Source organism: Calypte anna, chromosome Z (genome assembly GCF_003957555.1).
Source record: "Calypte anna isolate BGI_N300 chromosome Z, bCalAnn1_v1.p, whole genome shotgun sequence".
In the NCBI taxonomy this organism is placed as follows: Eukaryota; Metazoa; Chordata; class Aves; order Apodiformes; family Trochilidae; genus Calypte; species Calypte anna.
In genome coordinates, this window is record NC_044274.1 from 38,025,034 (window position 1) to 38,039,755 (window position 14,722).

At 35.4% G+C, this 14,722-nt stretch overlaps 1 protein-coding gene across 1 annotated transcript in view; it reads right to left on the minus strand.

Moving 5' to 3' along the window:
* Positions 1-14,722, minus strand: part of TRPM3 (transient receptor potential cation channel subfamily M member 3) — a 341,963-nt gene that overhangs the window by 115,835 nt on the left and 211,406 nt on the right. The window contains exons 2-3 of the mRNA XM_030466889.1: positions 4,294-4,373; positions 3,418-3,622 (exon numbers count right to left, since the gene is read on the minus strand). Coding sequence (XP_030322749.1) covers positions 3,418-3,622; positions 4,294-4,373 — 285 coding nt within the window. The remainder of the gene's footprint in view (positions 1-3,417; positions 3,623-4,293; positions 4,374-14,722) is intronic.

Here is a 14,722-nt window from a genome sequence, read left to right on the forward strand (position 1 = left end):
AGAAACAATGAAAATGTGAAAAGCGAAATTTTTAAACCTGTGTCTTCAGCATTAATGGGATGAGCCACTAATAAAACAGATAGAGATCTAAAAGCAATGTTATTGGAGGATGATCTATGGCTATGTGAATACTGAAAGAAAAGCCTCTTTATCTTGTCCATCAATGTTATCCAATCTTGACTATATACTTATATATAATTTACTCTACCTTCAGCTATTCACATTATTTATGCAGCCACATTAAAGATACTTTAACAACTCAGTAGGATTAACAAAATTCATGTTGTTAGAGAATTTGTGTTTTGTGGTTGTGGAAATGAAATTAATGGCACAGTCAGTTCTATTGGCAATATGTTAACCCACACTGTCCTGTCTATTTTGTTCCAGGTCTGTATGTTCTAATATTATTCCAGTGTAATTATAATTTTCACAGTTAAAAATGCCATTGTTAATTTCTGGTGGTAACTGATATAGTATTGTATTTTGGATCTTGCAAATGTACATGCGAAGAATACATACATTTGCTACCAAATTTCTGTAGGTATATTATTAAAATCTAATTCTATTACTACCACTCTACCAGACTTAGACTAATCTGTTCCACTAATTAACTATCAGTTTCTCAATTAAAAATTCGATGTTAGATTTTCCATTAATAAATCCTCATTCCTTGTAGCCTGATTCAGGAAAAAGTACCAATTTCACAGTAAAGTCCCAGATAACACTAGTCAGTTCTTTGTTTGCCTTGCTTAATGACTGCCATGCGTGGGCATATATTTCAGGAAATAAAGTAAGGTAAAAGTTGTGCAATGTATGCCAAATTCTTTCCTCGATGCTGGTCAGCTTGCTAAATCTTGCTGCTTTATAGGGTTATTCTATTAGCCAATAGGCATGATAGTAACCTACTGTGAAAAAGCAAAAGTCAGCTTCTATGCTGTAGTGATATTTGATATCTGAAAGCTAGGAAACAACTAAGTGGCACATTTTCAGAAAAGAACAAATGTTCATTTATCATGTTTTCTCTCTTCTCTTTCTATCTCCCTGTCTCTGTTAATGTTCCAGCTTCTACAGCTTGGGGTTTGAAAAAATGCTGTCTGAACAAGAATGCTTCCAAAGATTTTTATATATTTATTCCCTTTTCCAAGCACTATTTGCCAAGATAATTTAAATCCTTTTTTCTCTCCCCTTTAAAACTAGTTGGCTGCTTTGACTAGGGAAACCCTTGGCTTTAAGAGAAATCTTTAGACTATGTAAGTTTTATTTACTATGACAAAGTCCTTGTAACTAGTAGATTCAGAGACATGAGTTTCATTATTTCTATTAATAAAACTACAATAAATAGCTAGGCAGCTCTTTGACTATAATTTACCCTAAAATAATGTTTGGAGCTGGAGATACGACCATAAGGATACCTTCTTACTCTTCTCAGTGACAAATATACCATACTAAAATACAGCTCTAAATTTTGTTTCCCTTTTCCAAAAACTGCAAACTTAATGATTAAACAAATCTCCTTATTGCTCTTTTGGTCACATGCAAGATGCTTTTCTCACGAAGGTAGAACACCCATTAAAAAGATATTTAGTGGACTGTTACTCAGATGAATGTATTTCTGAAGCTTTTATAAATTTATATAGTTTAAGAAGAATTTGTTCGTTCCCACATTCACATTAATAACTATGAATATAAGGAAGACACAATTATCTTCCGGATTCTAGAACTTTCAAAATGAATTCAGATTTTTTTCCACCAATATCTTTTGTCTGTATTCATTCCTAAGTTTTACCTTTTTATTTAGGTCTCTCAGATTTTTAATCCCCTCACCTTTTTTTTTTTTTTTTCTCTACTTTCTTTTCCTTTCTTATTTTTTCTTTTTCTTTTTTCTTCTTTTCTTTTTTTATTTCTTTTTTCCTTTTTTTTCCTTCTAATTTTTCTCCAGTTTCACTTCAAGTATATCTGAAGACATAGCATATACCTTGAAGCATCTCCTGTTCTCTTGCAGCACTGTGACAGGACATCAAAATCCCAACAAAGACCAAAAATCTTCTAGAGAAATTGGTATACTCAACTTCTCTAAACCCTTCATAATTTTTTGGCTACCTAAGACTACTTTGTCTGGGGAGGACAGTTTATTGCTTTATAGTGGTCTTCACTCAAAAAGCTCTTTCCCATAAGCACACGTTGAATGCAAAGTATTCATACATGGTTAATGGCATGATGGTTACTGTATCTCTGAAGGTTTCTCAGCTTTGGTGGAAAACATTCTGTTTTGTTCCCACTCCATGTGAAGATACCAATAGCACAGTTTGGTTCCTTTCAGTACTGAGAGAGGTGTAAATTTATTCACACTACACAAATGTTATTTATTGAATCTGATTCTCTCACTAAAAAAAGGTCTTGCAGATTTCTGGGTTACTGGTTATCAACTGAACATAAGGTGTCTATGATAATCTCAGACAAATGACCTAATTTTCCCATCCACCTATGTGAACAGAATCATTCACTAAAGTAATAATTTCATCTAGTATCCACCTAGGGAAACTATCTCTTCCTATCATAGTACCCGAGCTCTTAAATACCACGACAAATCTGAGACCTGTTTGGAAGAATTCAGGCAAAGAAGATTGGGTTTCTGGGCAGATTATTCTGCAGAGTACCCAGGGATTCTGATACTGCCCTCACTGCCCAAAGCAGTATTGTTGCCAGGATATGTTAAGTATATGCTCATCTTTCACTCCCAAAGTCCCAGTTATCACAGTTTAGATAGAGCAAGAGAGATTCTGCCTTTCATGTAATGACACATAGAAGAAATATAGTCGTGGATTAGTGTGGGTGCTGGAAACATTTCTCCAGCTTAGTGAATCAATGCCTTCAGATTAATTTACTTTCATAGATCTGTTTTATTCTAAAGTAACTTGCTGACAGAAATCTGTGGCAGAATAGGAATTTCCCAGTTTAGAAAGAATAGTTAGTCTAATTAGCTTAGACAATTACTAGGTCATCTTTTCATTGAAACATGAACTAATAAGCCTAACTATTTTGCCTCTGATACATACCTGGAGGAATATTAAAAGCATTTTGGTATATTTCAAATTTTTCAGCCTTGCAGACACACACAGAAATAGGAAACCACAGATCAATCCTAAATTTATTTGGTAAAAGAGGGATGTAAAGCCTTTGGAAGGAAATCAAAGTATCAGCATATGAGCACGCCTTCCGTTTTCATAAAGGTAGCCCCTCTTATGCTGGACTCCAGCTGTTACTCTTAATTCTATTTACCAATTCTTTGGTGCATGAAACACAAAAGCATATCATACAGTCTTACACTAAATAATACTACAAAATGAAGATAAGATTATTTGTGAATGGCATTTTTTGCCCTAGAATCATTATTTATCCAAGATAAAAACATTTTACCATGGCTTTATTGGAGTGGCCTCCTCCTTGGAACTCAATGGTTCCAAAAGCGTCCGTAGGGCTGAGCTGGGTGTGCTTGTTGATGGACCACTTCTCCGACTGGATGTCATTGCGAGTAAGCCTGCTTTCATTTTTCTCATTCTGAATAACAGAGATGCCTGGAGGCAGTCCAATATGTTGACCTACCAGACGCCCACAGCAACACCTGTGACATTAAACAAAGAGAAAACTTGAGTCACGTGCATGAACTGAAAAAATGTGCAGGGAAACAAACTATCTTAAATGGCCTACAAATCTTCAAGAGATACCCCTTTTCAACTCTGCTAATCACTTTCCTGATATGTGGGGCCTCTAATTGTAGAACTGACACGATACACATATTAACCTTTCTTTCTATCATGTTTACTCCGGACTCTTATATTTTTAAAAAATCCCACATTTGTTCTAAAAATGTTCTAACAAAATTAAGTTACAGAACATTTTTCACTGTCTTCAGGTGATATCAGGCCAAAGAATTAGCTTTTGCATGGACTAGCATGTATTATAAGTTGGTAGTTCAGAGCAATTATTTTCTTTTGATAATACTGTGTGTCATGCATCGAATGCAAGGCACTGAATATTAAACAAAGAAGATAAGAAAATTAAACATAGATGCAGATCAACCCTTGAATTATCTTTTGTTTTGGATGAAATACATTTCAATATGTAAACAAATAGTGCTCACAGGAATACCTCGCCCCACATGTAATTCAACTACCTTCTGATTAAAAAAGTAATTAGAAACTATTTATATTCATATCCACATGTATGCACACATATATGTAAGCATTTTCTTGTAACTGATTTTCATTTTCCATACAAGCAACATGAAATTACCTATGGGGGTCTTTGGTGCTGGGTATGATATGAACACATTCTCTCTTGTAAAATGCTCTTTCGATCCATGATTTCTGTGCCTAAAAAAGAGAAAGGCAATGCTGTGAACTCTGTTTGCTAAACACTACTTACAGTAAGACTAAAGAGCAACTTCTGACATAAAAGGAAAACTTCAGTGACTTTGCAGATCCACAATATTACTTCTGAACACAGAAATGTTTTACATTAGAACTATGGTTTCCCTCTAGAGCTAAGTGCCAACAAAATCTTAAGATTGTATCATATTCACTGGTTAGATGACTTTGATGCTGCCATTCTTATAGAAGGAATCACTGGAAAATAATTATTTCAAACTTTAAAGCTTTCTGCATAGTAGAAAAAAATCATACCTGTATATTAAAAATACTGAAAAAAAAAATCTATTTCTGTTTTAGGGATGTGTGAGGTCTATTTAAAAAAAAAATCAGAAACTAGAAAATAAATATTACAACCTTATCACAATTATAACAAGCTTATAGCATCATGATTCCAATGTTATAATTTATAGATGTATGGAGAGTGTTGAACACGAAGCCAGAAATTATAGTTCCATAAACAGATAACTTAATGAAAAAAAAAGAGATCTGTTTCTGAAATGACACACTAAAAACTATAAGATACAGTTGACTGAGTCAAGAGAAGGTGTGCCAGTTCATAATGCTCAAGATCTTCCCCCACATATTGGCAGGAAAGTAAGTAATTTCCCACAGTGTAATCTTAGTTCTCCGGTACATGGGCGATCTTTTTTAAAACAAAGACAGATTAATAGGCAAGAAAAACAAACAAAGAACAACCCAAAGAACAAGAGACTTTCACAGTTCTGAAATATTTCCTTTTAACTATCTTGACAATCCTGACCCCATATAATATGAATTCTGGCAAGCTTTCTAAAAGATTCCTCCGGATAGAATTATTAAGTTTAATACAGAAATCTGTTGAAATTCTCCTTTAAAAATTCTTTTCAAACAGATTGATTTCAAGAAATGTATTTAAATAATAAAGTTCCCTATTTTATTGCACATCGTAAACAGAACTCCGGAGTATGAATTATAACAAAGTTATCTAAAAATTAAATAATGAGAAACGATCTTTGGATAATTTAAAGGAAATCTGCGCATCCCAACTCTATAAAAAGAGAAAATACGAAATTGCCCTTTTAACATTACCTAGGTAACTAATGTTACCTTTTATTAAACAAAGTTAGAGAATAAACTACCTTACTTTGTCTACTGTTACCATTTTCTGAACTTAATATGCATGCTGGTTTTCACATTTAAACCTAGAAACCCATTTGGGATCATACCCTCTGGGATTTGAGAGAGTGTGAACTGTGGAAATTTCTTGGAGTCCATGATTGTCACTAGTAAACACTATTAAGTACCATAATAAGATTTTCTAGTTACGCTCATCACTTATCAGTCAGTACATAAACAGTTATTCTTTTGGATTTTTCACAGAAGGTAATCCCTTACTGAACCTAGTCATAACTCATATTACAGAACAATATTTCATCTTTGCTCTACTTGTGATTTTTATTTGAAAAAACTGCTAGACTTCATATTTTGTAGGAACGGATAGGGACTTTTATGATCAGGAAAAAAAAATGTCTACTCTATATACAAATTTAAATAGAACTGATTTGAATGTTCTTCCTTACTGCTGCAAACAGGAAGTTAATATATTATAGAATGTGAGGCAAGTTTTGTCTCATTTTTAGGTGAAGGCCGGTTCTGACATAATGGAAGAAAAAATAAATTACTTCACATAGGAGAGATTGCTTTGAGGTTCTAATTTATTACAACCCTTCTTACAACCCTATGATGTAGGTAATAGTAACAATCATCATCATCACATACTGTATATAGTACAGTCACATCAGCATAGAAGTCTAGTGAATCACGGAGTAATTTCTCAAGTAATTTAGTAGACTTCTAAGGCAAATAAAAAGCTTTAATTAAAATAAATAAATAAACAAACATCACAAGCTTCAGGTGTCCCTCCTACTGCAGAAGTTTTATAGCTAAACGATGTGGGAAAATTAGGGGATTGAGATTGCATACTTTACTGTATGGCCCCCATACTCTTGAAATTTACCCCCCTTCAGTCTCCAAGAGTACTCAAGGTTTCTCTACTGCCTTAAGAAGGAAGGCACACAGTGACAAGAAACTGCAGATTCATGAATCCCCTTTGCTCTTTATTTATATACAATAACCTTTTGACAACAAAGGAACACTACAGTTTTATTTTTATGATTCTTTGTTTTAATACTATATACATGGCTTTACCTTCTCTAGAAATCATTAAAGGCTTTTCTAAGCTTCCTGGCATCCAAAACCAGCTCCTGCAGCATAGCTCACCTGGCACATTCTTACATTCATATTGCCAAGACTCCCTAAATATATCCTTTATTAAATCTCATAAATTTTGCATACTTCTCTGAAAACAATTTACCTTGATGATTTTAATGACTACATAGACCCAATGTATCTTTTCTAAAAATGGCCAGTAATTCAAGTTCTGTAACATTCAACATACAACACAAAAATTTGCCATAACAGGTATTTTACTGAAAACTTATTAAAGTATACAAGCAGTCCTTCAAAAATAAATAAACTGACATTTAAAATTTCCTTTGATACTCTTTATTTTATTTTTTAGTGTCTTTGCAGCTTAAAAAGAGATCCAGCTATAATAATAGTAATTACATTTGAATTTTCAACATTCATCTTCCTATGTTATAATGCAAAAATAATAGTCTGGCTTAAAAAGGTATTAATTTACATCAGGAAGAAAGACTTCCCAGCTTTTAGCTCTCAAATAATATACTATCCCTCCTAACAGGGTCATAAAGCCAAAATTCATGATTTATACATTTCAGAATTACTTGTCCTTCCAAAATAAAAAGATCCTGTTTTTACTGCCCCACACTAGTTATCTCTCTGTGACAGAGATCATTTGCAATGAAATACAGGGTTCAGACATACAATAAATTATGTAACTTGCCACAACAGCTTCATACAAAAATTAGAATAAGCTGAGGAAATCAACACATTAATAACAAAAGTCTGCATTGGACTTCTGCTTATAGTGTGTATTAATAAAGTAGTAAAAAAATTTAGCAAATATCACAAAGCATTTTGAGGAATATTAGGGCAAAAAGCTTATCTTCCTTTCTCTTATTGCTAAAATGTTCCGTCAGTACTAATTCGTAAGACAATTTGAATTCTCAAAGTACATGACATAACCATGTTTAGATTTAGTTTAGTAGTAGCTCAGATCTCTCTCTTTGTTGATCTAGCTTCAAAATCCCACCAAGAACAAGAACACTTTTTCTTCCCTCCTCTTTACCTGAGCATCAAACTTAGTGTTTTAGTCTGTCCCGGAGCAAACTCTGCTGTCCACGTTTCCCTGCTGCCGGCCATTGCTAATAACGCGTTTGTGACCGCCCCCTGAACAAGCTTCTTGGTCTGTCCATGGCACAGAGATGTGAGATCAAGTGAGGCCCCTGCACCCATTAGTTGTTTGGAATGTGCTGCAGTGGGATTAGCCTCGTTAAGGGTTCAGTGGACACTCACCCGCAGCCCCAAAGCACTGCTCGGTTTGAACATCTAATCTGACGCCAAAAGAAAAATAAATGAATTATAAAAAAAATCCCCTGGGAGCTTGGCTTTAACAGGCAAAAGCCCTGAAGTGCTTTATTCCTCCCCTCTTCTTTCCCCCTTAGACAGCGAGCTTGTGGAAGTGTGATAAGGTGTTCTGAGTTCTTAAGTTCAACCCATGAAAACAAATCCTTCAAAAGAAACAGTGTACTAAGCTGAAAAGAACCTGTGCACACAAGGGAGATTGTTAAGCTCTGAAGAATGAAACCAGTGTGCTTACTGGGCAACTGTGAGAACTCCATACACAGTTGAAATATATTTCAATTAATTAACAATGGTATTTTTCCAACTAAGCTGGGTTTTGCCACTGTTTCTCACCACAGTTGCTGTACTGTATTGAATTCAGAAAGTCTTAAACACTTCTTTTTAAGAGACAAGCAACTGCATTGTTTTCAGCATAACTAAAAGTCAGTAACTTAAACCAACTTGAATGTTTACAGACTTGGGGCCTATTTCTATACTGCACCCTCTTGGTATCAACACTTAAGAATAACCTTTTCATATGAACAATACTTAGATTTTTTTTTTTTTGTACATAACAGTCATGTGTGTTCAGTTACTGACTTTTTAAAGAGAGTTTTACAAATATAAAATAACTTTACCCTCCTCCCAAAATGGATAAATTCCTCTCTACTCCTACATATGCATACATATCTTCCTTGCATTTTAATAAATCTGCATCTAATGCATGGAAAACATTCTGTTCACCCTTGGTACTGATGAATACACAAGCACTTAGCTATTCTGAATGTACATTAGCTCTGATGGGCCCAGGATGGGCAAGGCTGAGCATTATCTATAAACTTCTATAAACTTCGAAAACCACCAGATTGGCAGTCTGCTAGACTGGCTAATCAATAAGATTTGTTTTCTCTCTCTTGGTTCATTGAGTTTTCTGTGTGAAAAACAGTTTTATGTATTTTGTATTTAACGTAAATATGAAGTAGGTACATATACCCACTTTATATGTGTATATATCCACACTATGTTCCAGCAAGCTACGACCTGTGAGATTTCTCTGCTACATTGCTGAAAGCAACAGAAATCTTGTGCACATCTTGTGAGATCACTTCAACACAGAGTGAGACCAAAGATGGTCTTGGGAAACAGCAAAGGTAGAGAAAGCTGCAGTGTCAAGAAGACAGCTAGTAAACAGCTCAGTAAGGTACCAAATCTGACTTAGGAGTCAGCAGGTAAAGGGTGCTGGCATTTTAACACTGGGGACTCTGGTTTGGTTGAGAGGGTGAAGAAAGAGGGAAGAGAGGAAAAAAAAGATTTCACATGACTGAGGTAGCTGGTAAAAACCCAAATATGACTTTGAAGTGAAACCAGTACTTGGACTTGAAAAGACTCTGGAGATTGTCCCTGTATCCAGGTTTCAGCTTGCAAAGTAACCTGGCACAGAAGCCACATCATCATGGAACAAGAGTTGTACACATATGTCACCTTGTGGCACTGTGAAGGATGTGTTAGTGATAGGGACTTATACAGATTTGGTACATGCCACTGATATTACAGGAATTTATAGCTGTATTTGCCAGAGTTTATTTAAATATGTGTTAATGTTATGACTCTCCAGCTATGAAACTACCAGTGCCTTAGCTACACCTGTATTTTAAGGAGTAATAGGAAAACAGTCAACAAGCAGAGATAGCAGTTTTATCAGTATGGTGCACCTGCAAAATAGTGTCTTCAGAGAACAGGATGTTGCCCTTAAAATGCTACAAACATATACGTATACTTTATATTTTCAACCCAGCTCACTGTTAACGAAATGAACTCTCAAGCAGCAGTTAGCAATAACCTCAGTACTGACTCCCTATAAAAGAGAAGCACAAATATTAAAAATTAATCAAGTACATAATTTTTTTCATTAAGATAAATTCTAGCAGACTTTAACATTATGCAGCTGAGATGCTTAGCTGCTAGCCTCTGAGTTTACATTATATTCAAAAAGACAACTTTGGAAACCATTCAGTTAGAAGATCCTAACTAATCCTCTGCTTCCCAACTTTGTTTATCCCCAACAAGTAACCAGGATGTAAGACAGGCTTCACTGAGGCAGGAGAGGTGTTGTTAATAGCCTTTCTCTGCCTTGCAGTGGGGCAAAGCAGCTGGACAGAAAATGGATTATTACTGAAACAACTTACAGATAACATTTGCAAGAGCACCTGTTGACTGAGCTGGATCAATGCTATTGCAAGCTGCTGAGATTAGTGTTCCTCAATCAAATGGGCACTTAAGCAAATCCCACTATCTTTGGGTAAAAACCCTGTTTCTGTAACTCCTGTAGCTAGATTAGTACAACAACGTTTATCACTAGTGACATCTTAGATGCTGGCCATGAGGTCTTAACCCACTAGAGCTGTACTTCTGTACATTTTGTTCTTCTTCTAACTAACTTAACAAAACCCTTTGTCATCAGAGCTGTTCCAAGAACAATGTTGAATTGTCTTGAAAATAAATTTGTATTCGGAACAGAGTAGGAGGGCATAGAATGCAGTCTTTTGTGACTACAGTATGTTACAGAATATATCTGTTAGAATATTTACCGAATGCAATTTTCATACTGTACTTAGAAAAGATAGATTAATTTAAAAATAATTGGGAAATTATCAGTCATTAATTGATGACTTTAAGAATCATATCTGCAAGGTAACAGAAATGAAAATGGTATGTCTCTGATTGATAGTATTTCTATGCAAATTTCAACTTATACTTTACACACTTTCAAACCATTATACAGTCCAAGCATATGTGACCAGTTGCTATTATCCATGCTCTTGATAAATTAACAGGAAAGATTAGCAGGCATTTAAAAAAAGGATCAAAGAGAATGATTATATGAGAATTGATGTAGACATCCAGACTCTTACAGACCTCCTTAAGAATAACAGAAATGCAAGGGAAAAATATTAAAGAAAAACACTTACTAAAATGGAGGATTGTGTATTTCCTTCTTATGGGTACAGGCATATGAAGAGAAAAGTTAAACCTATTGACTCAGTTCATGATATTTCTTTACAGAAATATTTATGATTTCACCAAATCTGCTGTGAGGTTGAAGTTTTTTAAAGAAGTAAATAAACCCTATTCTACCAAGGAAGTCATACTTGATCAGACAGTGTGCTCATCTAGCTCCCTAAATACATGGTAGAGGAAGGGAAAAGCATGCCATATGTATATGTGCAGATGTGGCCCTCCACTGGCAGATAGAAGAGGCTTTGTCTTCACAGACCTTGGTCCTCTTGGGTGATTTCAACCACTCTAACATCTGCTGGAGGGATGACAAAGCAAGGCATCAGAAATCCAGGATGTTCCTGGAATGTATAGATGATTGCTTCCTCCTCCAAATGGTAGAGAAACCAACAAGAAAAGGTGATGTGCTGGACCTTGTTCTCACCAACAGGGAAGGACTGGTGACCAAAGTGATGCTCAGAGACAATTGATCATGAAGTGATCATCATGAAGCACCTGAATTTAAGATCCTCAGGGCATATAGGAAGATGTATTCCAAGCTTACAACACTGGACTTTAGGCATGCAGATCTCTGACTGCTTCAGGGATCTGTTGGTGAAAGTACCATGGACCAGAGCCATAGAGGGAAGAGGAGCCCAGGACAGCTGGTTAGTATTCAAGAATCACATTCTCTGTGTCCAAGTGTGCCCCTGTAGATATCAAAATTTCCTTCCAGCCGTGAAAATTCTATGATTCTATATAGTGTATTTTCCTAATAGTCTGTCATCTAGGAGCTATTTTCTGCTCATAGACTTCCTATGTTGCTCTTATTTCCATGTGTTCTGTAACCCTCCATGGGCTTACCTCCATAAAAATGTTCTGCTAATTTTATGCAAACTTTCAGCATTCTTTCAGCATTTCATCATCTCCCTGCTGCATTGGGAATCAGTTTCTCTTGTTTGCTTTGAGCGTGACTTTTCATACTTTCCAATGATGTTTAATACTGAAAGAGGCAGTGAATATTCAAGTCCAAAGCATCGTTTTCACACCAGGCATAGTTTTGCTTTGCTCTCATGTATGGCTTTTGCTTTACTTATTAAAATATATTCAACTCAACCCACAAGTTTTCTCACTTTCACTCTCCTGATTCTCTCCCCATTCTACCAGTGGGATGAGCATCTGGTTGGGGTTTACTTGCCTGGTGGGTTTAAACCATGATGTCAAGATACACTCTAAACTATTCTTTTCTTCTCCCAGATTAAGAATTTACCAAGTATTTCCTCACAAAGAAATAATTTGTTACCTTTCCTTATCCTTACTGCCCTTCTCCAAACCTTATCCACTTAATTTTGTCCTTCCTTTTGGGATGAATCAGGACTGTGCACCAAAAGTGAACTGCAGATTGATACTATAGCAAGTGGACATTCACTGTTTTGGCATCTATTCTTTTCCTAATGATTTCTATTTAAAAGTTATTTAGTTTTCTTGACCAACACTGCTAAGTGTTGTACTAATGCTTTCACAGAAGCATGTAGGACAACCCCAATATTTCAGTCCAGTGTTGCACAGAATCTATAATGCTATTTGCAAAGAACTGCTACATAATCAAGATGCTTTTGTCAAAATCTGATCTGACAGAACAACAACACACCTATATGAAGTTCTTATTTGTGTCAAATATAGCTTATCAAGTCATAATGAAATGTATCACAGAAATCTATACGTGCACATATATAACTAGAAAGTTAAAATACATTGTTATATTCAGAACGTTATGGCATTCAGCACTGGAAGACTATTTATCTTTTAAACTAGTAAATTTGTTTTTAGCTTCTGTAAGAGTGTAAGATTATTCCCAGCTCCTCTAATTAAGGAAAGAAAACAACCTTTATATTGACAGATCTCATTTCTCTCTAATAAAAAATTATTAGGATAGCACATGTAGGAGTTTTGCACTGAATCTAATTTGCATCTGAACTACATTTTTAAATTGCTTATTCTACCCCACAAATATATGACAGGTATAAAATTGTCTGCTCTTTCATCAGAGTGAGGTGGTTTGCTAGCCACAGTGTGATTGTTGAGTTGATAAAGTAATTTGAATTGCACATAACTGTATGAAAAGGGCTATAGGAATGGGGATTCCAGACATTCCCCTACCTAAACATTCAAATGGACCAACTATACATCACTGTTCACATTTCAGCTACTCTTCCAGCCCTGCAGCTGTTCACAAATCTTTCTTGAGCCCCTGTATAATTCAGCCTTAAGGGCATCCTTTGCTAGAATGCCTTGGTTGAGGTCCTGGTTTCACTACCCTCTAACCTTCCTCCAGACAACATTTTTGAGAAGTAAAACAAGTGAAAAGCCACTTATAAAAAATGAGACAACATTACTGAACAGGTCTTTCATCTTCCCTCTCTTCTGCTGAGTCAAACTCATCATTTTGTCAAATGTAAAAGAAGGGAAAAAGCCCTTAGCCGAAGAAGGGAAAAACTCAGTCTTCTCACTGAAACACACAGGAGATAAAACACCAGATATTTTTTCTTCTGGTCAGGGCAGCATCCTTTTCCTCCTCTACATCTCTCTGTGCTTCTTCACCACCTCTTCCCTTTCCTTCTCCTGGATACTTCTTGTACCTAGGTATCTCCTATGGGTCATTTTGTTTGAAAACAGCTTCATTCACCAAACAAAGGGCAAGCATGATACTACTTCCTCTGCACTATCCTCTTGATAACTCCCCTCTTCCATTTTGCTTGGCATAGCATGCAGGAGTAATAGGTTCTTGGCAGGAGAAAGAAACCTCTCTGAACAAACACTGTCACCAATTAGACACAGGACAAAAAAGTCCAAGCAGAAACTTCTCTCCCTCTGGAAGCACAGTCTGGTGTAGCTATGATGCTTCTCAGGTTTTCTGTGTCTTAAGGGGAAATTCTTAACTCTGCATTTTGTTGGCATTTCAGAAGTATGTGATTTTGAATTATATGAGCCCTTATTACAAAGACCTGATAATATCACTTTTGGGACATGAAATAAACTCACAGCATTGTGCTTTCTTCTGCTGATGATCACTATGATTTCTGATTATGTCACATTATTAAGAGCAATTTGCACTACTAAGAAATGAAACAGTACTGTAACTCATAGGAATATTTAACAATATAGTATAAATACCATTATCTCTTTAGACATAATTTTAAGTTGACTGCAACTGCAGCCAAAGACATCAAAAAGCAAGTATTCTTTCTGTCAAGTCTTCATAGCTGTAGCTTTTTACAGACACAGAGACAATTGTAAGTGTACCTATTATTTGCTAGTAGAGCATTCTGACATACAAACATCTCATATGGCACACAGTTAAAAAATTATTGAAGTATTTCAGATTGATAATCATGCTTTATTTTTCTACAACAGAAATTTATTTATTTTAAAGAAAAAACAAGAATAGCTCTATTGCAATGAGATATGCTGGACTAACTCAACATTTTTTGGAGATATTCAAGGTTGAGACTGTCTGTCTGAGTTTCTCATTCATCTTGAAGTATAATTCTGCGCAGTAGTGGACCTTCACCACAGGAGCAGCAAGACAGAGATTTCATTAAGGAAAGAAACTATAAAACATATGATTAAGAAAATGCAAGGGAAGATCAAATGGCTAAATACTTAAGATATAATTAGAAACCGGTGAGATGTAAGTTACATTAGAATTTCAAAGGATAAATTGAGAGAAACTTGTTCATAATAGATTATTTCTTCAAATAAGCACAACTTTT